The sequence below is a fragment of the Apaloderma vittatum genome, unplaced genomic scaffold (genome assembly GCF_000703405.1).
Source record: "Apaloderma vittatum isolate BGI_N311 unplaced genomic scaffold, ASM70340v1 scaffold3246, whole genome shotgun sequence".
NCBI classification, from domain to species: Eukaryota; Metazoa; Chordata; class Aves; order Trogoniformes; family Trogonidae; genus Apaloderma; species Apaloderma vittatum.
In genome coordinates, this window is record NW_009723214.1 from 1 (window position 1) to 26,280 (window position 26,280).

Here is a 26,280-nt window from a genome sequence, read left to right on the forward strand (position 1 = left end):
CTCTTTCTCTCTTCATTCCCAAACTGCTTGTTACTCTCCTCACGTTGCAGTGTCTGCTCTCTCCAGTTTGCTGATACAACTGCTTCTGGGGTTGCAGGTTAAAAATATCCCTCCAAAGAGAAGTGGTGTTGTTTTCGGTTTAACCAAGATCACCCCAGCGATCCGTTTTATGGGATGTTCTGCAAACAGCTGCATCAGCACAACTGAGGGGGTAATTTCGGTTCAGAGGTGGGAATGAGCAGGGACATCCTGGAGGCTTTCTGCTAAAGGACACTTCTTGTGTAAGATCATCTCAAAGGTAAAGTTGTTGCAAGTGAATAAACTGTATTGTTTAAACAGTATTGCCTATTTGCTTTAACCATGGTTCTGTGCTTCCCCTATTTTGAACCAAAGGAGCACTGAATTCCTGAGTAATTGCTTTGTTTTCTGGAAAACAACCCATCGTTTCTTCTCAGTTCTCTTCAATAAAAACATTAGGACTGAGAAGTTGTTTTTTACTGGCTGCTTTTATTTTCCTCCAAGATGAACGTACTGTAGACATCTGTCCCACAAGCTATGTTTGTATAATATGTTTTATATTCAGCCTGTAACGGGGCCCTCCCATAACACTGGCAAGGATGAGGGTAAGGTCTGTATGCCGGATCAAGTGCTTTCTGCTAAATCCCTTTAGTAGAACCAAGCATGGAAGAGGCACCTGGAGCTGCCCAGGCCGCTCGTATCCTGGGCCAAATCTTTATGCCAAAGCTGTTGATAAAGATGTGGATAACTTACAGGTTGTTTATTTGTCCATGCAAGGTTCTTTCCAGCTTTATTACCTGAAGATTACCTATATTGTAAATTTTAATGCTGCGTAGTAAAGATAACTGTGTAAATATTATAAAGGAAGGTAGTTTATATACAGCCACAGGTGACTGAGTAGCTACTCAAAGGTTAATAGTATTTGATCTTCTTGCTAACCTCTGTCGATTATGAAATTAATCTCCAGGATGGACTCTGGTAAGATTATATTGCCAATTCTGTAACTCTTTCTTACATAAGCATCCCCTGGATATAGAGACAGCTGGAAGTTTGGTAACAGAAAGGACACTGAAAGATGGAGGAAGCGAACTAGGGATCGTAGCAAGTTTATGAATGTATGAAATCTGTCTGCAGTGACAACATAAAGACCAGGCAAACAAAATGCAGCCATGTGGAAATGACCTTCCAAGAAAGATGAGTAAAATAATCTTTGAAATTGTTCCGTAAAATGGATATTTGCCTGGAAAAGATTTTTATTGAACTGAAGTTGGTTAAGTTGAATGGAATTCTAAAAAGGTCATCTGCATTGTGAGTTGATGATATTTTATAAATTCACTTTAAGTTAATTTAATATTCGATAGATTTCTTAAGGGTTGTTTCTAGACAACTTCTTCCCATGGAATATTGCTGTACTGTTTAGTATGAAAGCAGTGTGTTAGAGCACACGGAGAAGACACGCACCATACACCTTAATCATTTGCCTTTGGGGATTTCCCCAAACTCTCCGAGTAGGACCAAAGGAGTCACCAGGGCAATGCCGCAAGCACTAATAATAATTCTTTTCGTAGATGTCTTGAGTTTTGTCTTAAAGATTGGTAGGCTTCTTTATTTGCCAGAATCTCATGGCTGTTGTGATTAACAACCTTGTAAGGATGTCTCCACATAAGCTCTGGAAATTCAAACTGAGACTGTTTACCAGCGCCCAGCTGTCGACCTCTCCCAGGTCGCGTAAGTGAACTTCTTGGGTGTCGCTGTGCCTGCCCAGCGTTTTAGTTTGAAGTGAAACGGAGAGCAGTTGATTTTAACATGTGATTTGGCAGCTGGGTGCAGTAATCCTTTAAAGAATTGCAATAGCATGAATCACTCAAAGTATTCTAATTTATAGCCTAAATATATTCCTGGTCAGTTTTTCCCCTCTATTCTCGTGCCAACGTTGTCACTTGGCTTACCACTGCACTCTTCCCTCTCTCCCTGGGATTTACAGTGCAACTGGCTGCTGTCTGTAACCTGCAGACTGAAGGGAGTCAGACCTGCATTCCCAGCGCTGGGGCTGTGCCATACAGCGCTGGAGAAATAATTAAACCGGTGTTTTATGGCCGTGCCTCAAATGAGATCAGTTTCAGTGTCACAAGATACGGAGAATCTGCAGGCAGGTAAACAAGTACACGGCTTTGGATTTGGGGTTTAGTACATTTGCAGCTATTTGGGTAATTATTCAGTAAAACTCATTAACCTCCTGCAGTCTTACTAAGTAATACCAGAGCATCTACTCCTGCTCCATCGGTCGGCCGTGTCGTTTTCTGAGAGGAGTTCTGTGCGGCGACAGGTCAGAGGGAAACGGGCATTTGCCTGGTTGCGCGGGCGGCAGCACCGACTGTCCCCGAGATGGGTCACGCAGCTCCCACGGGGAGTCCACTGCTCTTTGCTTCAGCAGCCACTGGTTTTGTACACAGAGACACTCTCTTTGGACAGAAACTGCGATTGTGGCCCTTCCCTGAGGGAGGTGGGTGCGTATGACAGATGAGAGAGCACCCATGGTAGGAAAAGAAAATTTCTGTGGTCTCCCATCTCCACCCTCACGTCACTGCTGGTAACTGAGGGCACAGCACCGCGAGTTCTGGCTGTTTTCTCACAAGCCTTGTGATTTTTGGCTGCGTCGTAAAACTACTGAGCTTGAATGATTTTGTTTTTTCCATGTGCTTCTAGTCCTTCAGATTGCAACATGAATCGGAAAGATCCAAAGAGCAGGGAGGCAAAGAAAAACAACTCTTCACGAACTGCTATTAAAACGTCAGAATTTTTGAGAGACTCTCATGGGTTAGGAGAGGGAAAGGAGCCAAGCTGTGGTTCTGCGGTCTCGTGTTTGTCAGTCAGAAATGGTCTGGCTTGTGCTTGCCCAAGGTCTGCAGGTGTGGCTGGGGGACCGCCACAGGAGAAACAAGGGGCTGGTTTCTGTCCCTGATACGTAGAACTAAGAATTTGCGTTTGGAAATCTATTTGGGGCAACTTTTTTTCCAACTCAGTGAAAAACAATTGTTTTTCTCGAGGAAAGCAATACAAACTTCGCTGCTGACATTGCGGGGAGAAAATCAGCAACCAGCTTCTTAGGGTTACTGGTTTTTAGGATGATTCCCAGTAGGAAGAACTGGTCAGGTTCAAAAAACCACTATCTTTAGTTTTGGCAACAGTGAAGATACTGAAACACCACTGCTCAAGGGGGTTCATCCACCTTCTCCATCCCTGTAGGACAGGCAGTTCTGCCAAGTCAAAGGTGGTAATTATGCTTCGCAAAAGCCTTTTGAAATAAAATATTTTTAGAGGGCATTTCTTCATACCCGCTGAAAAGTAGAGCGGGATGGGGCAGTCTGGCCCAGCATGGAGGTGTGAGAAGTGCTGTGCCCTGCAGAACAGCAAGAAAGGGAATCGACTTTTAAAATAGTTGAAAATGACAGGACTGTGGGAAAATTAGAGTAAAAAAATGCAGGGCCAGGCTGAAGTTACAGAAATGAGTTTCCAGGCATGAGGCAAATTGCAGAAGAGACAGGATTTCTTGCACTCTTCCTAAGGGAAGGACGCGGTGGAGACTTGTTGGGGGTCATGGACCTTCTCCACGGGCTGCATCTGCCCCTGTCCGCCTGCCCGGCTGCGGCAGCACTCACTGGAATGGTCCACGGGTCCTGCCGGGGCACTGAGCTCTCTGGCGTTAGTGCGTTGAAATTCAGGAACCTGTGTATTTTTCTCAGCCTGACAAGAGAGAAATATTATTTTTAATACTGTGTGAGGCAGAAGGAGACATGACAGAGAGGGAGGGAGGCTGGAAGGAGTCGCTGCTCTCTGCCTGGACAGATTTGTTTTGCGCAGGGTTTTCGGTCTTGATTTAATGGTGAGTTGGCTCTCTCCAGCAACCAGGCAGGGGAGGAGGGACGGGAGTATGTTCCCTGTCTTTGGCCAAGAGTGTCCCAGAGCGTCCCAGGCATGACCTCTTCCATGTTTATTTTTCTTCCTCTACAGCTGACCCAGATGCTGGGAACTCAGGCCCTCCTGTTGAACATTTGCCCCCTCTGGTACAGCATGTGATGGTCCCGGGAGTCAGTCTGGGAACAGTACCTGGAATTGTTTTTCTCTCCAGCAGACTGTTCTGTCCTGTTTGCATTCCAGGAAATGAAAATCCTGGGAGAGCACTGCCACCAAGTGGGGATGGATGTGGGGATGCGAGAGCTCTCATGGGTGCACCCACCACAGCTACCCTGAGAGGAAAAAGCCTTTCAGGCAGAGGAGAAAACCACCCCGGACTAGAACAAAAGGGAAAGTAGGTTTTGGTTTGCTTTATTAGAAAACAGCTACAATGAATGTTCAGTGGAACCAGATTAGCGTTCATTAATATTTGCAGCCTGTGCAGTCTCTTTCTTGGGAATGACAACAGGGTTTGAAAACTGAGATGGATTTTTTTGGTCATGCAGAACTACAAAACTAACAAAGTGTCTTCAAGCAAGCAAACAAACAAACAAACAAACCAACCAGTTTTAACTTGATGTTATGTGCCAAACACTGGATACAAGCATAGCTTTGGAGGAAAAGACATTACGTCTCACCAAAGTTACCAATCTTTCATTCCAAAAAGCATCTTCTTTTCAACTAGTAGGTGCTGCAAATACAACTTAACGCAATAAATAAATTGAGCAAACTTCAGGACCGGGCTGAGCCAGTTCAGGCACGTTTCAGGGCAGATATAGCTGGGAAGTAGATTTCCCACCTACACATCACATTTCTTTGCCTGCTTGGAGGTATTGTGTTGTTGGGAGTAAAGTACAGCTGGTCCCTTAGTTTCTTCTGTGGAGGGAAGGAATTAAGATAATTTAAGGATGCACTGTACAGAGGAAATGCAAGGACTGAGCGTATATACAGATACTCCCCAGAGGACCCCGGTGGCGGTATTTCCATCCGTTGCTGCCCCGCAGCTAAAAACCCGTCATCGCTGCAGCCTGTGCCACGAGGTGTGTTTTGCAGTTCTCCTGCGGTCAGACAGAAACCGCCCCAGGCACGATCCTACGGATGTGCGTGTAAGACTTCCTGAGGGTAACGCTCCCGTGATGAGACACCCCCCGGGGCAGGACGCACTCTTCTGTCAGCTTCTGAGTTTCAGGGTCCCAGCACAACACTGTCGCAATGACTTCGTTCTTTTCGTCTCGGCCCCCGGTGATAAACAGCTTGTTGTTACAAGGAGAAATCCCACAGCTGGCTCTCTCGTGGGTGAACTGAGTCACCAGGCACCATGTGTCCTCCTGGGGGCTGTAGGAGTAGAGCGCTTTCATTGCCCCACCTGGAGAAGAAATAGATTTGCACTGGCCGTTTCTGAAAGAGATTTTAATTAATCCACCCACTTCAGCAGGGCTCCATTCCTGACATTCGCAAGAATGATTTATGCCCCAAAGCTAAGGAAAAACAAGGTCACAGGATGCGTTATTGTTTTGAGCGTCAGATCCGCAGAAGGCCACTTATTGTTCCTGAGGCTGTGGAATTTAAGGCTGGAGCAAACTGCTGAGGTCCTGCAGTGTAAGCACAGTGCACCCAGCAACAGACCTTTCTCATACCTGCTGCTTCAGCTAAGGGCACAACTTTAGAACAGCACAATCTTACTTATAAAAGCTTAGGTCACAAAGGACTAGGTGTGGTAAGCTGTCACTATTAGAAATGGGTACAGGATTTTTTCACTGACTTCTCGATTACCAATGTCCATCTGTCCATCAAACCTCCTTCTGCCTGGAGCTGGCTGTTTTCAAAAACCCCTTCCTCACTTAGGGGTTTCTCAGGCTGGATCAATAATCTTCTTACGGGTAAGCTAAACAGAGAGTGGCCTTCGGTTTCACCACATTTCCCAAATTTGCAGTCATTCCTTAAGCCTTTTGTGCACCTTTTCAAGTTTTGCAGGGTCCCCTGCTCTTGAAAAAAACGGGCAATGCCTCAACACTCAAGAAAGACTACGGAAATATATTTCGTTCTGAGAGTACCAACACCTAAATGGTTCTTATTCTGAAATTGGCAGGGACCTGTTGTGTCTTCTATAGGAGCTGTGTGAAATAAGGCTGGGGAAAACTTGAAACTGTGGTCTTACTGATGAGGTGCAACAATACCTGGGATCCTACCTGCTGGCAAAGTGATATTTATCTATTGCAGCATAATAAATGCTCGTTTTGACAACACTAGTCCAGTACTTGAGGGATGATCACATCATTATGAGGTGACTTAAATTTTATTTCTCAGTTGGATCAGACTAAAATGTAGACACTGTTCCTTACAGTGATTCATCTGGCAGTTGGTCTGGATACAAGTAACCAAATGCTTTTTTTTTATCTTTTGAACTTGAGATGGGGCTGATTTCTATGCGATTGAACTGGATTTGTTTCTCAGATCGGTAAACAGGAGGTCTACAAGATTCTGAATGAGTGTAACTGCAGTATTGTGTCAGGTTTTATTGGGAGTTATATCAGCTGGCCTGTAATCACAGAATCACAGAATGTCAGGGGTTGGAAGGGACCTCAAAAGATCATCTAGTCCTACCCCCCAAGTCACCCTTCTCTTTCTGTCTGTCATCCTGTACAAAACGCGTGAGGTCAATCCCTGTGCTGAAGAGAACCACGAGGTGTTTACACACATACTAGGTGCATGGTTCTGTATATATATGCGTATGTGCACACATAGGCAGGTGATAAATCTCCCTTCAGAACGCCATTTATTGGTTGGTGATATTCTGGGTCTATGCCAGCCCTCAGCACTGTATTGATTATACTGCAAGTGAGAAACTTTTTTCAGCAAGGCTGATAGAGGGAGGGGAAACTTTTTTGAGCTCTTGGCTTGGAAACAAATGTCCTTTTTTCCTTCTTTTGTTTTTCCAGCACCACCTAGAGATGTGTGCAGGCTCCCTCCTCCCTCCACAGTTCATCTCACCGTTATTAAACTCTTGTTCTTCCATCTTTGCTTCCAGTTTTGGCAATTGACTGAATTAACCCCTGGTAAAGAGGTCTGGCCCTTTGGGTATCTGTGTTTTTCTACTCCTACAACCTGCTCCTTGTACTCATATCCCCTCATAAATCCCCTATGCTGTGTAATGCCCCTGGAGAGAGAGGGGCCATGATGTAGCCATGAGGTCATGCCCCTGACACTATGAACCCTCCTTTGGATGGCTTTAAATTGTCTCTGGGTTAGCTTCAGCTTTCCAAGAGGCCTTCCACGCTGACGGGGAGTTTGGCTTGGTGGCTCTTCAGCGCTGTTTGTGCACGTGCTGGGTTCCCATCCCTCACCAAGCTCAACGGGAAGAGCCATCTGATTATACTCCATGGAGTTTGTGGGTAAAACAGAAGCCCCTCTGTGTCTAGACAAGAAGGGCCATTGATGCTTCACTTACCCACGACATAAATGTGATCACGGAAGCTCGCGGCATTGATGCATTTGGCTTCTACCGGCATGGGAGCTTTCAGGCTCCATGTGTTGGTCGCGGGGTCGTAGCACTGAGTCTTGTCGGTCGCCAGCTTCCCGTTGGGTCCTCCCCCAATCACGTAGAGTTTCTTCTTGTAGCTCGCTGCTGCAAAGGAGCTTACATTGACCATGAGGGGGGCAGCCTGCGTGACCGTAAAAAATCATTAGTAACCATCTGAAGTGGTCAGACTGAAGCCTGCGGGGTGGGAGCTTGTTGGAATTTTAAGTCAGACATCGCTTTTAAGATGATCAGTAGGGTTCAGAAGATGACTTTTCTAGGGATAAGGGAGAAGTATGTTTCAGCTTTTTTGTAAGACTGTAAAACAATAAATTTATGCTCTATTCAAATGCTGTTATTGAAATTATATCACCAACAATTCAAAAACTAGGAAATGTCAGAAATGCCCCAAATCTCCTTTATGTACTTATGTACATCAAAAAAACACAAGAAACTTGTTCATACTGATCTTTCTACTTGCATTGCTTTGTATCATCTGAAAACTAGGATTTGTATCTGCCGTTATAATGCCTAATCTCATTACTCTCACGGATTAATTGGCTGCCTGATACTCTTCTGTCCTTGCTTGAAGTACAGTTAGCACTGGGGTTTTTTCCATCCTATTTACCTTGAAACCTACATTTTCAACTTAAATGTATAACCCATGCTGTATATAATGCACAGGTTGATATACCCGTTATATATACATTATGTATCAGAAAAGTAGTTTTCCACATGCGCTCTGCTTCATGTATACTATATTCTTACTCACTGATTTATGGACTACAAGCTTTAAAAGCCAACTGAGAAAAGGAGAGTTGGGCATTAGATGTCTCTCAGGCAATGATTGGCTGGCAATCCTGTGATTTTTACTTTCTGAAGGATAAGCATTTCTACAGAAAAAATATTTAGTGTTCTTAAAGACCAGAAGTACTTAAAAGAATTGTATTAGATCCTGTCTGGTTCACTTTTATGATTCAAAGCTCTAACATTTTCCGGTTAAAATGCTCCAAATGAGCAGAATGTTACGTGATGCAGCATCTTACCTCTGACCAGCAGTTATGAAAGGGGTCGTAGGCTTCCATGCTGTTGATTCTCTGCATGCCGTCGAACCCACCAATGACATAGACCTTGCCTCCCAGCACAGCCATTTTATGCCTCCATCGCCCAATATTTAGATACTCAATTTGTATCCATTTGTTGATGGAGGCGTTGTATTTCCAGACATCGTGCTTTGTTTCTTTGCCACCTGCAGTGTACATGACATGTCAATGTGATAGCATAGCTTGTATTTACTCAAAAGCTCCCATATGTTTAAGTTTTAAAATTTCATCTCACGGTAGAAAATAAATCATTGGTACTTATTGTTAGCTTTTTTGTTACCTACACCAGTGGCCTATAGCCCTGTTATACCAGACAAAAATTTCTGCATTCAGTTTACTTAATAGTGAAGGACATTGAACTATTTCTACAGCTAGATATTCCGTAAAGATCAATCACTGTGCCTCACTTCACCAGACCACAACCACTTTCATTCTAATACTGAGGGAAAGACCAACCGCACACAGCACGGGGCTGTGCAGGAGGTTTTTGTGCACCAGCAGGGCTTTGCAGAATGCTGCGGAGTGACAGATAAACATGATTTGAATGTTTGAATAAGGTAGTGGAGGATGCTGCCGTCTAGTCTAGCGGTTTACACCGTAAAACTCTCATCAACAGTAGTCCTGCATGACACTTTAGAAGATTTACTATTCAACCTTGGGATCATGTGGCTGGAATCTCATTTTTCTACCTTTCCTTCTGATCTCTTTCTCTACTGACTTGAATTTACTTCATATTTATAGATCGAAGACTGGAATTAGACCCTGCAAGCTCATTCCAGAGCTGACTTGCGAGTGAATCTTTACTCACGCTAAAGCGGAGAGCAGCATTTTAAACAAGCACTTTTGTTTGCACGTAATTTTTGGTGTAACTGCAATATGAATGGATCTAGTTAAGCTTGAAACCGCATTTACAGACTGAGTAGCTTATTCCATCATCTGTAACCTGATTAAACATTTGCTTCACTGATGAACTTACTGAAAAGAGAATTCATATTCCATTGAGAAAGTGTCTGCCTTCATTGGCATTCTGTACTGCAGCCAGATCACTGCAAACTGATGGAGCTCATCTCTGGGCCAAACAGCAGATTGAATAGGAGATAATTAGCATGCTAGAAAGAGTCGTTTGTAATGCTTTTGTCTCAGTATTTTTCACATGTATGTGTTGAATTTTATTTGCACTCAAATAGCTGAAGTGGCTGAAGGGCCTGAATGCAGCATTCACGGTTACAATGGGGCTGAGAGACTGCAGGTGTTCCCTTCACCCTCCCTTGAAATTTCCCTTTTTCATGAGCTTGTTCTTTCTCCACAGGCTGAAGCTCTGGTAGGAGCCTGAGCTGGAGGGAGCAGGTGAATTTGCTGCACATCAAGGGGTAGGGAGAGATTTCTGAAAGAACTGAAGGTTTAATTTGTTTCTGTTCTTTCTGTAGACCACAGTTCTTTCTAAATTTGAGGAAAAAGTGTAACTAAATTAGTAGGAGTAACCGAATGCTGAGTGATAATTCATGTCATTTTTTTAGTTATGCTACAAAGGTATTGTTTCAGTCCATCCAGTCAAAGCATTTAAATCGTTTGGAGAAATGATGACCTAAAAGTGGTCATAATCTTGTGCAAAGTACTTTCCTATTTGTTCAGGTGCTAAAAGAGCAAGGGAGACTCCAAACTGTACCAAGATACTGAGGGAAGTGAGCACGTGGGAGGGGAGATGAAGTTAGGAAAGATGCAAGTTAGAAAAGAACCAAGTCACAGGAGCTAGAAGAAAGAAAACCAGAGTAGAAGGACACGCAGGAGGAGGCAGATGTTTAATCAGGATTGAGACATTAATAATTTAGTTTAGCCAGGAAGAAATTGCTAATGACTTTGATCCGCTCAGCCTTTTATTTGGATGGGAATGGCGAAAAGAAGATAGGAGAAAGGCTAAGAAGGAATGGAGAGAGGGAGTCAAAGACACGAAATGAAGCAGAGAAGGAAGCAGGAGGGGCTGTGAGAAGAGCAGCAGGAGCAGAGCCAGCTTAGACTCACCAGAGCAGGGAAGGGGTTAGCCTGGCGTGGAGGTAGCCTGGATAGAGCGTAAAAGAAAAGCAAATAAGAGGCACTGGAAAAAGTGTCACGAATGAAAGGAAGCAAAAAGCCCGTGACCTTGCAAAAGAGGGAGAGGCAAGAGGTTAAAGACAAATGGAAAGAGACCTCTCAGCTCAAGGGTGTGAAGGTGTGAGGGATGTTCCCTAGCTGGGACATTGACTTCGGTTCCCCTCCACAGCTAACTTTTAGCAAAGGGTCTGAGGAAAAAGAAACTCCCTGGGGTGGGCTGAAAGGAAAAACCTCCTTTATTTGTACCTAGGGAAGGAATAAGCTGATTCTTACCCCAGGATAAAGATTTAATAAACTTTAAATCAGAGCGAGGTAATAAAAATATGTGGATTCCCAAAAGAAAGAATGCAACGAGAGGTATCAGAATAGAGGCAATGGACCGTTATTCACGCTTAAGCGATGCGCTCACACTTTAGCCCTCCCTCCTTCTTTCTACTCTCCTGTTTTAAGTGAGTGTAGAATTTAGTGGATGATTTTGCAGAGAAAAAAAAAAACGTATCTTATCCATGGAGGCACTGTTCTGTATCGTTGTCTATATCGTGACAGTGATTAAAAGCTTGCTGTCACTTTTCCTCTGGAAAGCAGAGTGCGATCATCAGACTTGTTCTTTACAGGCTGTCAAAAACAGCAGTCGCACTGACTAGCAAGCTTGAGTTTAACCTTTCTGATTGTCAAACTCGAAACTCTGTTGCTCCAGGAGCTCAACTGTATTTGTGTGGGAAGTTCCACCTGTCTCCTGAAGCTCTCAGGATGAGGGACTGCAAATGGGATGTGTCTGGGCCATTGGGCTTCGTCTGGCTTTGACATTGGGCTTCGTCTGGCTTTGACAATATTGCTGTTAGCAAGTGGGCACTTGCAGAGTCCTGCCTGCTGGCTGTTGGAGTGCTCCTGAAAATGCAGGTTTTGGGTAGCAGCCAAGCAGCGGTGACAGTTCCCTGCAGGTTCTTCCTGAGTCTTGCAGAACGAGTCAGATTTTGGCAGGATTTTGCCATGTGGAGCTACAACTGACTTGTTGCAAGAAAATGCTGGAGCGATTATTCTTCATTTTGTGCTTAGGAAACTCTTCTCGGGGGCCCTTCTGTGACCACGGCCACTGAGTGTTGAGGGTGCCGCACACAAGTAGCCGTGCATACAGATTAGTGTTGTTTGAAAAGGAATCCTATGCTAAAACCAGGGCTAGGCAGCGTCCTCACACATCCAGCACTTCTCTGGAGCCTGTTCAAAGCCAAAGCATTAGGAATATGTGTAGCCCTTACTTCTCTTAAAGCTGCCCCAAGAATGCTCTCCATAAAAGCTGAAAATAATTATGAAAACCCTCGGCTCCCCTCTTCCATTCCCAGTGTCTTGTTCCTTACCCGATATGTAGACTTCATTTTTTAGCGTAATGCATGCAAACTCCACCCATTTTTTATTCTCATTCTCCGTCTCCTGCTCTGTGATTGGTAATTTTGCTACTTCCAGGCGGCTTCGCCTCAAAGGATCCAGGCAAGTCACTTCCGCTACAAACTTCTCATCTTTTGTACAGCCCCCTATGATCATAAACACCTCAGACTGGAACTCGTGCATCCTGGGCTTGGTTCTTTCTGTAATAATCTAAATGCAAGCAAGACAGAGTGAGTACACAGGGCACTTACACCTACAGTTACAGAAAGGTCTTGTGACCTTTTTTCTGATTACCTGCTTTGCAAATCACAACTGGCTTACATCAACTGAGCCAATTATCAAATGCTTTCTAAGTTAAAAGCCTGGAAAGCATCCTAGAAGCATTCACTAGAGGTGACTGTATCCTTCTTTCAGCAAGATTTCTCCAACACTGGGCTTAGTTGCTTTTGCCTACCCGTAAGGATCCTTTCAGACCCTCTTGGGAACATGGTGAGTTTTAATTTACTGCCTATTGGCTCAGTTTATTGACCAGGTCTTTGTACAGGAAGAAGTCACTTCCCAGACAGGTGTTCACCAGGAGCAAAATGCAGAGGGCGATTGGAAACTTGTGTTCTGCTTGGAGGAAATTCTTGCAAGCAAGTGGAAATGAGTGCATTATTGTCCCGAGGTATGGGGCCTCTATGATGAAGTATGGAAGGAATAATCTTCCTTATCCTCCCCCACCCCTCAATTTTTCATACTAGAAGGAAGGCAGCGTAGAAGGCGTGGGGAGCACATAGAGATGCTCCTTCCTCTGCTTAGGCTGTCCCACAGGGCATTTGCCAATTTGCAGACCCTCAGACTCTGCTGGGAGTGCTCTGCACTCCTCTGCAGTAACTCCAGTTGTTACCTCCTGCATGCCCCAGAGAAGCAGTCTGTGGACCCACAGGTTAAATGCTGGCCTTGCTTACAGTTTTATTTCTTTTTCTACTTTTAACATATTTCTGTAGATTGGCAGAGTTTATCTAAATTAAAAAAAAATATTTGCACAGACATGAATCTTATATTTTCCCTATGCCTACCAAGTTATTGGCAAATTTTTGAAAAAACCTCTCTCCCAGAACTTGCCAGCTTTCAGGAATCTGTTTTTAACCTGTCTGTCACCATGGCCAGGCATCAGCTATCCCGGGGAGGAGAGCTGGCAGGGCTGCCTCTGGCGGCCCCTTTGAAAATGAGTGTAATGAGTATTCAACGCTGAGCAACGCTCAGTTTATCTGTCCTGTGTGGACCTGACAGCGCTGCCGAGTGGGGCAAGGCTTCCTCGAGGAGTTCCCACCAGACTGGCCGGCGCTGCCCCGGGTCATCGTGTGCTGTCTTACGCAGTCACTGGCACAAAGAGCCCTTGGTCTCACATCTGCTGGTGGTGATGGCTCCACAACACGCTCCTGAAGCCTCCTGCCTTCCTCTGGCCCTGACTGAGGAGGCACACGTTTCCTCACACGCTTACACACCTTTGCTCCTGTTGTGAAATCTGACGTCTGGTTGCTCTCCCCTCTACCCCATATTTTGGGCCAGGAGACAAGACTGATACCAGACTTTCCCAAGAGGGTGGGCGATTGAAGAACAGGAGATCCACCACAGCCTCCCTTAAGCAGGCAGGGCAGGACTCAGCTGGATGTCAGGATGAACCTGTCTCTTTGGGTGCAGGGACCTCTGCAAATGAGGAAGATAGGCAGACCCCTCCTCAGGGAAAAGATTGTCTTCTTCACAGGAGAATTTCCACCCATAAGTAACAGCTGGAGATGTTACATGTTCAGATTTTTAAAAGTCACTACAGATTGTGGCACGGTTTAGTGGGAAAATTATTCTTCCTTTCTTAGGCTTGAAATAATAGCTAATAGCTAAGTGTAGATTTGTTGGGGGGGCACTTCCCTAGTAAAAACGCAAAGATTCTACCCTCGTTACCAAACAAATCTACACTTAGCTATTCGCTATTATTTCAAGCCTAAGAAAGGAAGAATAATTTTCCCACTAAACTGTGCTGCACACGTGTGTGTATGAAGGATTGAGCTCGGATATTCACAAACATGAAGCTCTATGTTTTGTTTTAAAACAACCTACCAAAAAGCATCTAAACTCTCCAAATCAGCAGGATAACTGGTGAGGCCCACCTTGACTGTTCAGTAGCACCAGTTAGTCAAACTTCAGTGTGAATACCTTTTTCTATCTCAGGGTACTGCTCCTTCCAATGGGATTTTTGAGCAGAAATGTGAGACATTTAAAAAAGCAGCAAATACCTTCCTTTTTCACTCACCTCGTTGCCTGACAGATGGTACATTCTTGCTTCCTGGAGCAAAGGGAAGACATCTGGACACTGTCTAATAAGTTGATCGGCTTCAACAGTCTCTACGAAGTACCAGGGGTCCAAGAGGGGCAGCCGGACGTTCTCTAGCACGTACGGCAAGAGAGGAAACCTTTCCGACTCCTTGTAACGAACCCAGTTCATGACAGTTTCGAACACCTGTGCCTCTTCCGTGACGTAGAGGTCATCACTCTTCAGCGTGCTGCAGAGGATGTCGGCCGGCAGCTCCAGGAACTCCTCGTAGTTCAGGACCTGCGTGAAGTTCTGGATAATGTAGTTCTGCACTTGTTGTTTCAGGCTGTGCAGGGAGTGGGCATCAGCCAGCCTCAGGATGCCGACACAGTTCTCGGGCTGGAGGGCTTCGGTGAGAAAATTGGCGCAAGCGTCTACCATGCGAAGGAACTGGGGACAGAAAATGCATGTGTAAGCACAGAGCAGTTACTTGTATCATCGTATCTCAGGAGAGCTGTGAAGCTTTGGGGCCAGGTCCCTACCAGCCATGCAGAGTACGTTGAAGAGCTGGGGGAGACAGGAAATCAGCCATAAAAGAACAGGTATCACCCAGAATTTTCAGTCTGAAATGAAAATTTCTTCCTCCTTCTATTCTATCTATCTCTGCATCCATATTGCTCCTTTTCACTCGTGCAGGTCAGAGAAGACCTGTGACAGTCGTGGTTTTGATTCATCTCACAGAAGTAAAGGGTGTTCTTCCATTCCCCTTTCCTATGTGAGACCTCAAAGCACGAGCGGCTGTGGTGTTACAAAGCACAGGTAAGGTCCCCAGGCTTCACATGTGCTTACCCTGCTTCATCTTGCGTGTCAGCTCAGATCAACAAGAAGGGAGCCGAGTTTTGGGGTACAGGTGGCTCCACTGTCTGCATCTATACTCCCACCATCCAAACTCTGAAAGTGTCAGGTCTTGCAAGGGTGGTGGAAGGTGAGTGCCGAGGTCTGGGAGGTTTGGGCTGAAGTGCAGCCCCTGCACCGTGTATGGGGGTGCTGTCCTGTACTGAAATGAAGGGATTGACCATCAACCAATCTTTGAGTTGCCTGACAGCCAGGGTTGTCTGGCAAGTGTTTGTTGTGGGAAAGGCCTTCAGAGGCTCCAGCGACCTTTGTTTTCTTCATCATCACCAATGGTTCAAAAAAACATAGACGTGCATTTTACACACAGAGTCTGTTTAATCAAAGAATCACAGAATCATAGAACAATTCAGGTTGGAAAAGACCCTTGGGATCATGGAGTCCAACCACTGACTCTACACTACAAGTTCACCCCTAAAGAACTTTTCCATGTTTGTGTTCAGTAGGGCTTCACAACTACTCTTAACAGTTTCCTTTGCACAGTAGCCCCACCTGAGGGTCCCAAATGTGCAGATCCTGTACCAGAGATGTCTGCCGGGCATTCTCCACGAACTAGGATGTGAGTTGGGTTGCTGGTGATGATTCACAAATCGGGAACCAGTTTTGGGGTAGAACTGACAAGTTAACAGTGCTTCATCAACTACTCTCAACAGTTTCCTTTCCACAGTAGCCCCACCTGTCCCAAATGTGCAGATCCTGTACCAGAGATGTCTGCCGGGCATTCTCCACGAACTAGGATGTGAGTTGGGTTGCTGGTGATGATTCACAAATCGGGAACCAGTTTTGGGGTAGAACTGACAAGTTAACAGTGCTTCATCCTGGGCTTTCCACCACCTCTGTGATTTTGGATATGGATAAGGCATCAGTATCTCATGGTGGGTTTGCCAATGAGCAGTGCAAGCAGCGACGTACAGAAAGATGGGCCAGAACTGATGCTGTGCATTTCTGTCCTTGCTTTTTGGCTTCTTTTTCCATTCAGCATCAGCAAGCAAACCATTTTAACTCATTCTGTCCCACTGAGGAAAGTTGCACAACAGTAATTTAGGGGCAAAGAGGAAGTGAAATGTTTTTAAACACTGTAGTGTGTACATTTGTCTCAGTAATTAGGGTAGAATCTTCCAGACCCGGCGGTGTCGTGTTGACACATTTAGACAGTTTACCAAAGCTGAGCGATCACAGACGTTGCGTAGAGACTACCTGGTTCCTGTTTTACATTCAGATGTGGTCCAGAGTTTAGAGAAATGCAACTGACTGCTGAACAAGGGTACGCGAGGTGTCAGAATATCTTGCTGCCGTTGTGATATAAATACGCCGGCGGCACGCTGCGGCACCGTGGCAGAGCTTAGTGCATTCCCTGAGGATTTGAAAGGACTTTGCCAACCCAAGGTAGTTCTCCGACCTGAGGCAGGTTAGGCTCTGGCCCTTTAAAAACTGGCAGTAACGAGATGCAAAAAAACAAATTCGGGATTTGCCAGGGTCAGGCCTGGGAATAGACTCCAAAACAACCTTCTCACCAGCCTATGGCCCAGCCACTGTAGTGTGCTCTCATTATTTATACATGGCTTGCTAAGAGCGATACTCATGAGATGACAGCGAAGGGTTTTCTCCCAGGCGGTGCACGCCGCTCTAACGGCCGCGCAGGCTCCGCCAGTCACGCTGGCTCGCTGTGTTCGTGCCCAGATGACTGCAGAACTGCGAGGTGTGGGTGTGAGAAACGGGCCCCACCGAGGGCTTAACCAGAGAGGCCAGACCGCTCCGGAGCGTATCAAGGCAGGACTTTCCCAGGCTGCTGCTCCGCATCTCCGTGCCACCTTGTCTCCCCACTGCTCCCTTCATTTAGAGACAAAACTCCCCCCAAAACTCCCCAAACTTGCTGGGCGTGCTTCACGCGGTCCCATGAGAGCGAGTGACTCAGGAGAGCACCCGGGAGGGGAGGCACCCCCGAGCCTCTGCTTTGTCTGCTCAGATTATTCTTGCAGAGCTCTGAATTTTCTTCTTTCCCTTCTGCGAGTACCTCTACTGATGCCACTACAGGCATTTTAAAATGTTCCCCGGGGGCAGTTTCTTCAATAACTGGTTCCTTCTCCTAACACCCCTTTGAACCCAGGCTCTTACTTGCTGGTGACATCCCCTGTGCTAACTTGGCCTCCACTTGGTCTTCTCTCTGAATAGTAAAACTTATTCCCCTCATTTAAGTCCTTGCTTGTCCCAGCTTTGATTGAGCTGCCCAGCGCAAGCAGTGCCAGCAGCCTCGCCTCCTGCTGTAACCCCCAGAACGAGGAGGGAACGGTGGTTGAAAGGGCTCGTATCCATAAGCCCTCTCTGTTTGCAGCACGCTCCCGGGTCGGATCCTGCGTCCTGCCGCCGCGCTGCCTGTGGCCGCAGGGACAGCACATTTGGGCACAGTGACCCTTGAGGGTGTCTCTCCGGGGAGCTGGCAGGTTTATGAGCCCGCGAACCCCTCTCCTGCCCAGAGCTGACCAAGAAGCCCGTCGTCAGCGGGTCACACCTTCTTGGCCAGCAGGCCTGGCCCCACGCAGTGCCTGCGCTGGCCCCGTGACAGCCACCCTGGCCGTTCTCTGCTCAATGCCTGCAGGATGGTTTCCAGATAATTGGCGAAGGTGTTTTCCTGCATGAAAAGTGGATTAACATATGGATAAGAGGTGCTTTGGGAGGCACTAAGGCCATCAGGCCGTTCAGGCCTGCCCTGCTTAGAGCGGTCAGAGTGAGGCAGTGCCAGAGATGGCATTTCCATGGCGGGGATCAGCACAGCCCAGCGCGACCATATGTTTTCTTTTGCATCTGCTCAGGAGCTTGCTTCCCTCCCACCATCTCTCTGCTTCCACCAAGCAGCTGACATGGCCCCTCACCCATGCTGGGGGAGTGGAGAAACACGGAGATTCCTGGAGCAGCAGGAGGGGTGCAGACAGGTCTGAAGGTTGTGGGTGAATTGCCACGGGCAGAGCAGAACTCTCTGCCACAGCCCTGAGAAGCTGCTGAGATCTTGGTCCTGCCAAGAGATGAAAGGATGAGCTGCTCCACAGACAGAGGGTGCTGGGCTGGGTTCAGGATGGGCACCAGCCTGGCGGGCACGGTGGCTGGGCAGCCGCCGGCCCAGACGGAGGAGGTGACTGTTGAGCTCATGATGCAACTGTGCTCTAGGTGGAAAAACTCTGTCTGGGTCACGTCAGGGTGAGGCTCAGCTGTTCAGCAGCTCCTTGTTCCAAACCTTCACCTGCTTCCCCGAGAAAATCTCTGCGCAAAGCACGCTGTGCTGGGGACCTCTGCTCTCTCTGAATAGCCTCCTGCCTCTTCCTCCTCTCACTTTTGGCTGCATTTGGTCAAACCTTATTGCAATGGACTAAGGGAAGGTATAATTATGTAAAGCCTTTTCAAAAATACTTTCTAGAAAAAAAGTGGTGTGTGTATATCGGAACATCTGGAACTGCACGAGTTCTTTCTTGGTTCTTTGTCGTCTGAGAGATTGAGAAGACGCACTGCCAAAAATTGTTGCTAGGCGGATAAAAAAGTTCTATTTGGAATTTGGTTTCACGTGTCATTAATTGGAAAAGAAAGAATTTTCCAAACAAAAATGTTACGATAAATGGCAGAACTAATCTTTTCAGCTGTTGATATATTGATATGAAACATCTGACTCTTTCAACTGTTTCTGTTCGGTTTTCGGCATAAGTAGCAGAGACAAGCTGGCAGAATGCTATGGCTTACTAATCTTTTTTATAAAAAACACATTTTCAGCCAAGACCCTCACCCATGTGTAATATGAGGCCTTAAGGTCTTATAAATCTTGACAGTATCCAAGACCATTGCTGTAAGACTTGGGATCGTTGCTTTTAGTGGAACATTCCTGGTTTTCTAGGGTTTGTAGTTTAATGTTCTTGCTCATGGCACCCTCATAATTTTACCATTATTCTAACATTGTTTGAGAGTTTTCTTAAAGCAACAGCTTTGCAAATCTAATTTAATATTAATTTTAATTGAAAACAGAAGAGAAGGAAAAAAAATGTAAGTTTATACCTTTGATGGTTTCAGGGAAGAAAACACCTGAGGAATGCTCTAAGGAAAAAAGGTTCAGAAGAAAACAAAAAGAACACAGAAAAGTGTCCTGAAAATAAACCAAAGCATCTTTGAGTGCTACCAGTTGGCAGTGTCGGTCTGCTGGAATGTCCATAAGTTACTATATTGTGGCGCCGGGTGATTTTAAACCTACACCAGCGCTTCCGGGTTACCCGGAGGAGCACTTTGTGATAACTTTCCGTTCCCTCCCCACAGCAGGTACCAGCTCCCATTATCCCAAAGGCCACAGGTTTATTCTGGAGCAAAACCACCCGTGTCAGATTTGAGAATCTGAAGTTCATCATGAACCAGGCTGATTACGGCGTCAGGTGCCTCCTGCCTTCCGTAGCAAAAAGCCTGGACACACGTACGCCCGTTGGCACCTGGCAGGTTACGCTGGTTGCAATTTGTTAGCAATTTGCAGCTTGGTATGAGGGACTGCAATTTGGTAGCCCTCACAGGCAATTTATAGGCCACGTGAATACCTCCCGGACCAAAGGCTGAGTAACGCTGCCCAAGTCTGACTTCCCACAAGTCCCACGTCATGACCAAAGCCCTTTACATCAAGAGTCCAACAAAGGAGGATGTGAACTTTGGCTGGTGAGCCTCCATCTCCGGAAAATGGAGAGGGAGAAGCAAAGTTACCTCTCTGCTCTGGCTGGCCACGCCAACCACTGCCCAGTTTTTGGGGCTGGAGGGTGACTGGCCTTCACAGCCTGACCTGAACCTTGGGGACACGATGCTGCTGCCTGGCAGGCAGCACACGGGAGCAGCTCATGGAGGCAGAGCCCGGCTGTTTGCTCGTTTGCAGGGCAGCCAGCACAGCAGCATTCAAGTACAGCTGCACCTCACATTTTTTTTACCGCAGTGTAAGTAAATATCAAGCAAAAAGCTTCCAGAAGCCATGAAATCAGAGAATTTTGCAGTGTGTTAACCAGACTAAGACATGGTGTTGTCAGACTGGATCAGTACAAATGAGTTATCTGTACCTGAAAGAGGCTGGCGGCTTCCAAGACTTTCTGTACATTTTGCTTTGTGATGAGCATCTTGCTGGTGTAGGTGTAGTCCAAGAGTATATTCATGGTTTCTGCATCAACTCCTTTAAGTATGATTTTCTCTTCGTATTTCTCTCTTAAATCATTGCAGAACATGGCCCTGAAAAGAAAGACATTTATCTTTTAGTGCATCCCAACCAGGATGAGGCATTCTGAAAACATTTCAACACGGAATATTCGGATTGCTTCACATGTTATGCAATTAGTCCTGCAGCAAAGTATCAAGGAAAACCCTTTTCTTGCTTTCATACCTCTTTACTCAAGAGCTTGATAGAGCATACACACGTGATGGATGCCCCAGAGCAGGACTCTGCAGTAGACCTGGAGGTCCATGACAGCAAAAGGTGGCTGGGACCTTCCCTGGGTGGTTCTCTGTGTCTGGAGTGATGCTGCAGAGCGGTGCTGATGTCTTACCCGATGGCCTCCTACAGACTCTTTCTGTTTCTAGTGCAGGCTCAGCTCACAAAGCCCAAACCTCAAAGCTGCTGGCATTCTCCATACTTGGCTAACACTTAGCACATGTGATTTATAACCCTTGGCAAGGTCAAGATCCTGTGCTTGCAAGCTGCAGAACACTGCTTAGACTGAACCCTGAGGGCCAGGCCAGATCCACATGTGTGATAGCCTCACCTCCCTAAGCTTCCCAACCTACGTCTGAGCCCATTCATGGGCCAGGGAAGAATGACTTGTGGGTTTTCTTCTAATTAAGAGGCTGACTTTTGCTCTGCTAAATTCTGGGAGCTTCTGGCAGGATCATGGAGTTGGTACCTCTTGGCTAGAAAAGTACTTGGAAAATCATGAACTGAAACTACTGTTAGCCAGAAAGTGCAGAGATTTCATGTGTCTTGATACCACCTCTTCCTTGGTGGGTAACTCTGCGTTTGAAAGGCGACCGGCACACACCCCTTTGACACTAGTCAGATATTTTGTGTGAGATATAAATCAGAAATTTCTTTAAGAGCTATTTAAATCCACTTCGCATAGTGATAGCTCCAAGCAAGCACACTGCATTTTCATTTCCTAGTTTTAAGTATTCCTTCCAATGTTTTTGCTTTTATTTAGAAGTTGGATCAGTCCCGTCTTGTTCACAACATTCAGAGAGTGAGATTTCGAGTAACTTGGAATCTGGCTTAACACAGTAGGAGTAGATGAGTTCACTTGTAACTGCATTAGTGAGAAACACATGCAGATTTAAAGTGTAATTAAAAGCGCTCTTTAGCCCGCATACCAAGCCCTTCTTTATTAGTCAATGTACAGTGTTGACAGGACGGTGCAACCTAGGAAGTGGCTAGAGGTCCAAAGTCTTAGGCCACGCTTTTCTTGTAGAAGCAGTGCCAGAATAAAGCTGTCTTATTGACACATCTTGACTGGAACTGAGATGTAAACAGTTTTTATTGCAGTGCAGTTCATGTGGTGAAGGGCAAATGGATGGAAGATACCAGCTGCTCGTTGCTCTCAGAGCTACCTGTTCCTCACTCAGCAGAGATTTTTATAGCACGGGAGAGCTGGTATTAGTTAGCTCAAGGTATAAAAGTGCGTCTCGGATAAAGAGGCCTGACTTGTGCAGAGAAGTTACTCATCAGGAAAGATGTCCAGCCAAAATTCTCATTTTCCCTTCATTCAGCCCGTTGGAGGTTTTTGATACACTGCTCTGCTCCGTGGTCCAATTTCTGCTGCCACTGAAATCAGAACATTTGAAAGGCATTAAGACAGAATGCTCCTTGACTTCGGTGAGTGCGAGACTGGGGTTGTCTTCAGCTTCTCTCCCTTTTGGCACTGTCAGAAGTTGTAGATCTGGAGCACGCAGGCAGGTAGCTGTTTGAAAGCCGCAGTTCTCGGAAGTCCCTCGCTTCTCCCCAGGAATGGGGCTTCGGCGCAGAGAGGGAGGTTTGTACAAAACATCCGTTTCAATTGCGTGGGATTGATTGGTGCCAAATGCTTCATCTGAATGAGAAACCGGCCACTGTAGGATGCAGGTGTTGTCTACTCTTGTTCCTTTTATCTCTCGAACTGGTGACTCCAGTTTTGTATTTAACCATCCCTGTCGGGGAGGTGAGAGCTCTCGCTTCCGTCCCACAAAGCCGGAGTGTTTGATGGAGGTCGGTTAGAGACACCCAGCGTTGCACCATTGCAATGCTGCTCAGAAACCAGCCTCGAGATAATGGTGAAGGCTTTGCACAAGGCTCTTGTCCAAGTGCTCTCACCTATCTGTCTCCTAATCTGTGAAGTTGCGTTAGAGCAGCCATCCACTCCCCGTCTCGAAGGGTACAGATTCATGTAACGTGGCTGCAGCCTGCAGAAATGACACATCTAAAGCCCCGGCTCTCCCACCAGCACTCCTCTCTAGCAGGTGGCAGGGCTGACTGGGGCAGTGCTGTCCAGGAGAGCTGACACCGGCGGTGGCCGGCCTTCTGCTGACAGGGGGGACCTCATCCCCACCTCGTGTGCCCACCGGAGGGAACACCCTGACAGCCCTCAGGACTGATCCAGCTGAGCTGCTCTCCTGGGGATTACAATGCTGCTCCTGAACGTTTCTGTGCTTGCCCAGAAAGGTGTGTGATTATGTCCTTTGGGGCTATAAATCCTTCAGATGTAGCTACTAATTTTGCTGTCTGTTTCCCTGGTTCCTGTCCCTCTTTAAGTCTAAAGAAAGCCTTTGACCCAACACTTAACTCTTAAGAAATGCAAATCTTAAGTGAGGGTCAAATTTAGATACCTGAAAATGGGTAAGCTTAGAAAAAAAACAGACAGGGAGAAATCTGAATGAAATAAATGAGAGGTTGCAGTTTGTGAAGCACTTTTTAAGCACCCACCCACACTGGAGTGCTTGTGCTTGGAATCATGAACCTTGCTTCAGACAACTGTGCTGGAGTTTGAGGATGCTCTGGAAAATATTGCTTCGGCTGCTCCCAGCCCCGTTCTCTCACTACCTTGGGCAGTGCAGCAAAGAACTACTGCTCCACCTTGGTCAGCTGATATTTCTCTTCTCTGCTTTTTTACCTTCATCTGGGTAAATGGAGAGTTAATGCCCTTACGTCTATAGACCTGTCGGAAGTACGAGTCTCTCTCTTCTCAAGCAGTGCTACAGGAAGGACTAGAAGTCGTTAACTTTATTTAACTGTGTTTAGGTCAGCTGCTACGGGTCGCTTGCATTGTGGCACCCAACGTTCAGGAAGGGGGTTGGTTGTGTAACAGGCGGCTGCAGGGGAACAAAGCCCGTGAGTCACAGGGTCCCTTTGCTTTACTCCTGTGCACAGGCCTTAGGGACCCCATCACAGCATGGAAAGCCCTCACTGGAACAGCATGATTTAAGAATTTCTTCTTTCTTTTGAGCCCACGCAGCTTCTAATGAGTTATGGCAAGATGAAACAAGCTGCCTTGTGAGTCTCAGAACTAGTGAAGCTCAGTTCCCTGCAGACATGTGTCCTCTTTTCCCTCTTCACAGTAACCTCAGCTTCCCCTTCCTGAGCCCTCCATTCTCTCTCGTTACTCCTCTCACACACATTTTGCCATCCCTCTCAACAACTTGGCTCTGTGCTGGCTGCCCGTGTCCGGCCGAGCGAGGGCAGTGAGGGCTTTGGCTGGTTCTGGGCACGGCGCGTGCTGGCCGGCCGCCACGTGGGGCTCCTCACCCAGCTCATCACCCCAAGACCGTGGGGTCTCCATCCCAGCATCTCTTTCCTGTCCGGCTGCAGGTTTCCATCAAACTTGTGGGAACTTTGGTTTTGAGATTTCCACCCTCTGCCAAATGTGACTGAAACTAACCCCAAGAGTGGTGACAGGAGGCACTGACAGGCAGACAGGCTGATATAATATATCTCAACTCTGCAGGGAGCCATGCCCAACACCAGCGCCCGAGGGACAGACCCTGTGCCCGTGTGGAATTGCCTTGGGATGAGGTGATCTCCAGCCAGCTATCCCCTGTCCTTCGACAGGCTCAGGGTTCAATGGAAAACTGGCTGACGGTCCTTATCAGAGAACCGTCTTGCCTCATTTTAACTGTTGAAGTCCCTGCCGATTGCAGCACCTTTCCTCACAATGGAAGAGGAATAGTTTTCTCCTCAAAGTATCATTATGGTAATTCCAATTTTCATTTGTGCATCTGCTCTCCTTCCTGCACACAAGGCTGGCAAGAAATATTTGGGCATCTGTGCCTTTAGTTGCCCATTTTCACCTGTGTGATATATAAAGTCTATCTGTAGAAACAATACCTGTCTCCACATATTTACAGACACAATTTCTATAATGAGATGATAAAAGCAGAATTGTTTTTCCAGGCACTACCAGCAAAGCTTACTAGTCTCCATTAAAATTAGCTTTCTGCTTATGTCACAAGTGGTCACAGGTTCTTTTTTCTCATGTTTCCTCTGTAGCTATTCAGTCATCTGACCACTTTAGCAGTAAAAAAAAAAGAGAGAAAAAAAAATCCCAGCCATGCAAATGTGATTGTCTAAACGATAATGGAAAATCTGTGTTAAAACTGATACTGAGTTCCTCTGCGTGTCTAAAATTTGTTCTTGCTGGTCAGTAGTCGCTGATAAAATACCTCTTGTAGTACTGAAATGATGAAAAATTCAGGAGGACAAGAAGAAGGGAGCGAAACATTTCCCATCGCAATTGATTTCCCATTGCAATTGATTTTCAATAACCCTAGAAAGACGAAAAATTCCTTCTCTTTCCTCCTCAACATTTTTATGCAATATATATTTTTACCACAGGATGGTATTGGGAAAAACCATCAAGTTCCACAAACCCACTCCTGTCTTCCTAGAAATGCCGTGTGATCTGAATGAATGTCCCTGCGTGCCTGAATCTCAAAGGGATAATGTAAGAGGCTACAGAGCTTGGCTACAGCACCATTTTCTCATCCACTCGACTGTCAACTGCTCTCCGTTTCTTTGCGTCCCTCTGGACTTGCTGAGTGTTGGTATCACAACGCCGGCAAATACAGAACTTGGCACCTGCCTTATTTAAGTCTCCTGCTTTAAAAAGAAAGAGCTGAGAGGTGCCAGGAGTTACAGACTCACTGCAGATTTGCAGAGCTTAGCGCCTAGTTTACGCTCCTTGGAGACCTACAGTTCGAGGCTGAAGTGAAGTAAGTTTACTGGTTTTGTTTCTGAGATGCCTTACCTGAAATAATTGCTTGCTGCAGCAAGGACCACTCGGTGACAGGAGAATTCCCTGCTGTCCACACACAGGATGACATCCGTCAGGGAGTTTTCAAGCCGAAGGTTCTCCAGGCCATTCTGGAGCACCAGAGAGAGACCCGTGTCATCAAAGTTGACCTTTTCACCACTCGAGACTTCCACCAGGTCCCCCATTTTCGTCGAACACTCATTGTCCAAAGAGATCTCGGGCTCCTCAGAGCTCTTCTCCAGCGTGTCCCCCATTTTCTGGCCAGCACCGTCTCATTCTGTTGGTGCTTCGATCTAAAAAGAGCTCCTGAGCTTCAGACGAGTCACACTGCAGAAGTTGGGCGGATTTCCTGTCCAGAGGTCTCTGCTTATCTGTAGCTGTCACACACACATAACAGGAAGCCTTGCACTTTCTCATCCTGTTAACACAAACAAAGGCTGGGGCGTTTTTTTTTGGTGAATTTCAGGCAGTATCAACGTGTTTAGAAAGGACTTAAGATGCCTCTGGATGTGAGATTACAAGTGACAGGGAGGGCCCTGCTTCCCACCCTCCAGCCAGTCCCTCGTGTTATCCAGATGTGCTGGTCGCAGTGATAGGTGCAACATCTGGCTCTCGAGTTCCTCTGGCAGACTGGGCTGCTAAGGGGAAGGGGGAGTTATTTGAAATTTCTTTTTCTAGGTGTGTGATTACTGATCACTGAGCTCGTTTGGTTTTGGTTTTTAATAACGTGCTAACATATTCAGAAAG

General features: G+C 46.4%; 1 protein-coding gene across 1 annotated transcript; it reads right to left on the bottom strand.

The window, feature by feature from the left end:
- Positions 1-4,322: 4,322 nt before the first annotated feature.
- Positions 4,323-25,882, bottom strand: KLHL6 (kelch-like family member 6). The gene is made up of 7 exons (XM_009872013.1): positions 25,528-25,882; positions 20,332-20,497; positions 14,357-14,806; positions 12,036-12,273; positions 8,536-8,738; positions 7,421-7,634; positions 4,323-5,338 (listed from the first exon to the last, which is right to left on the bottom strand). The coding sequence occupies exons 1-7, from the start codon at positions 25,785-25,787 to the stop codon at positions 5,037-5,039; spliced, it is 1,833 nt and encodes a 610-aa protein (XP_009870315.1). The 5' UTR covers positions 25,788-25,882; the 3' UTR covers positions 4,323-5,036.
- Positions 25,883-26,280: the final 398 nt, after the last annotated feature.

What these genes read in the sequence shown, in the direction of transcription:
- KLHL6 (XM_009872013.1), bottom strand. Translation starts at nt 25,787, where the DNA reads ATGGGGGACACGCTGGAGAAGAGCTCTGAGGAGCCCGAGATCTCTTTG. An exon ending in GCAGCAAGCAATTATTTCAG is followed by an intron (nt 20,498 to 25,527) that starts GTAAGGCATCTC and finishes CTTTCTTTTCAG; the next exon opens with GGCCATGTTCTGCAATGATT. An exon ending in AAATGAAGTCTACATATCGG is followed by an intron (nt 8,739 to 12,035) that starts GTAAGGAACAAG and finishes TGTACACTGCAG; the next exon opens with GTGGCAAAGAAACAAAGCAC.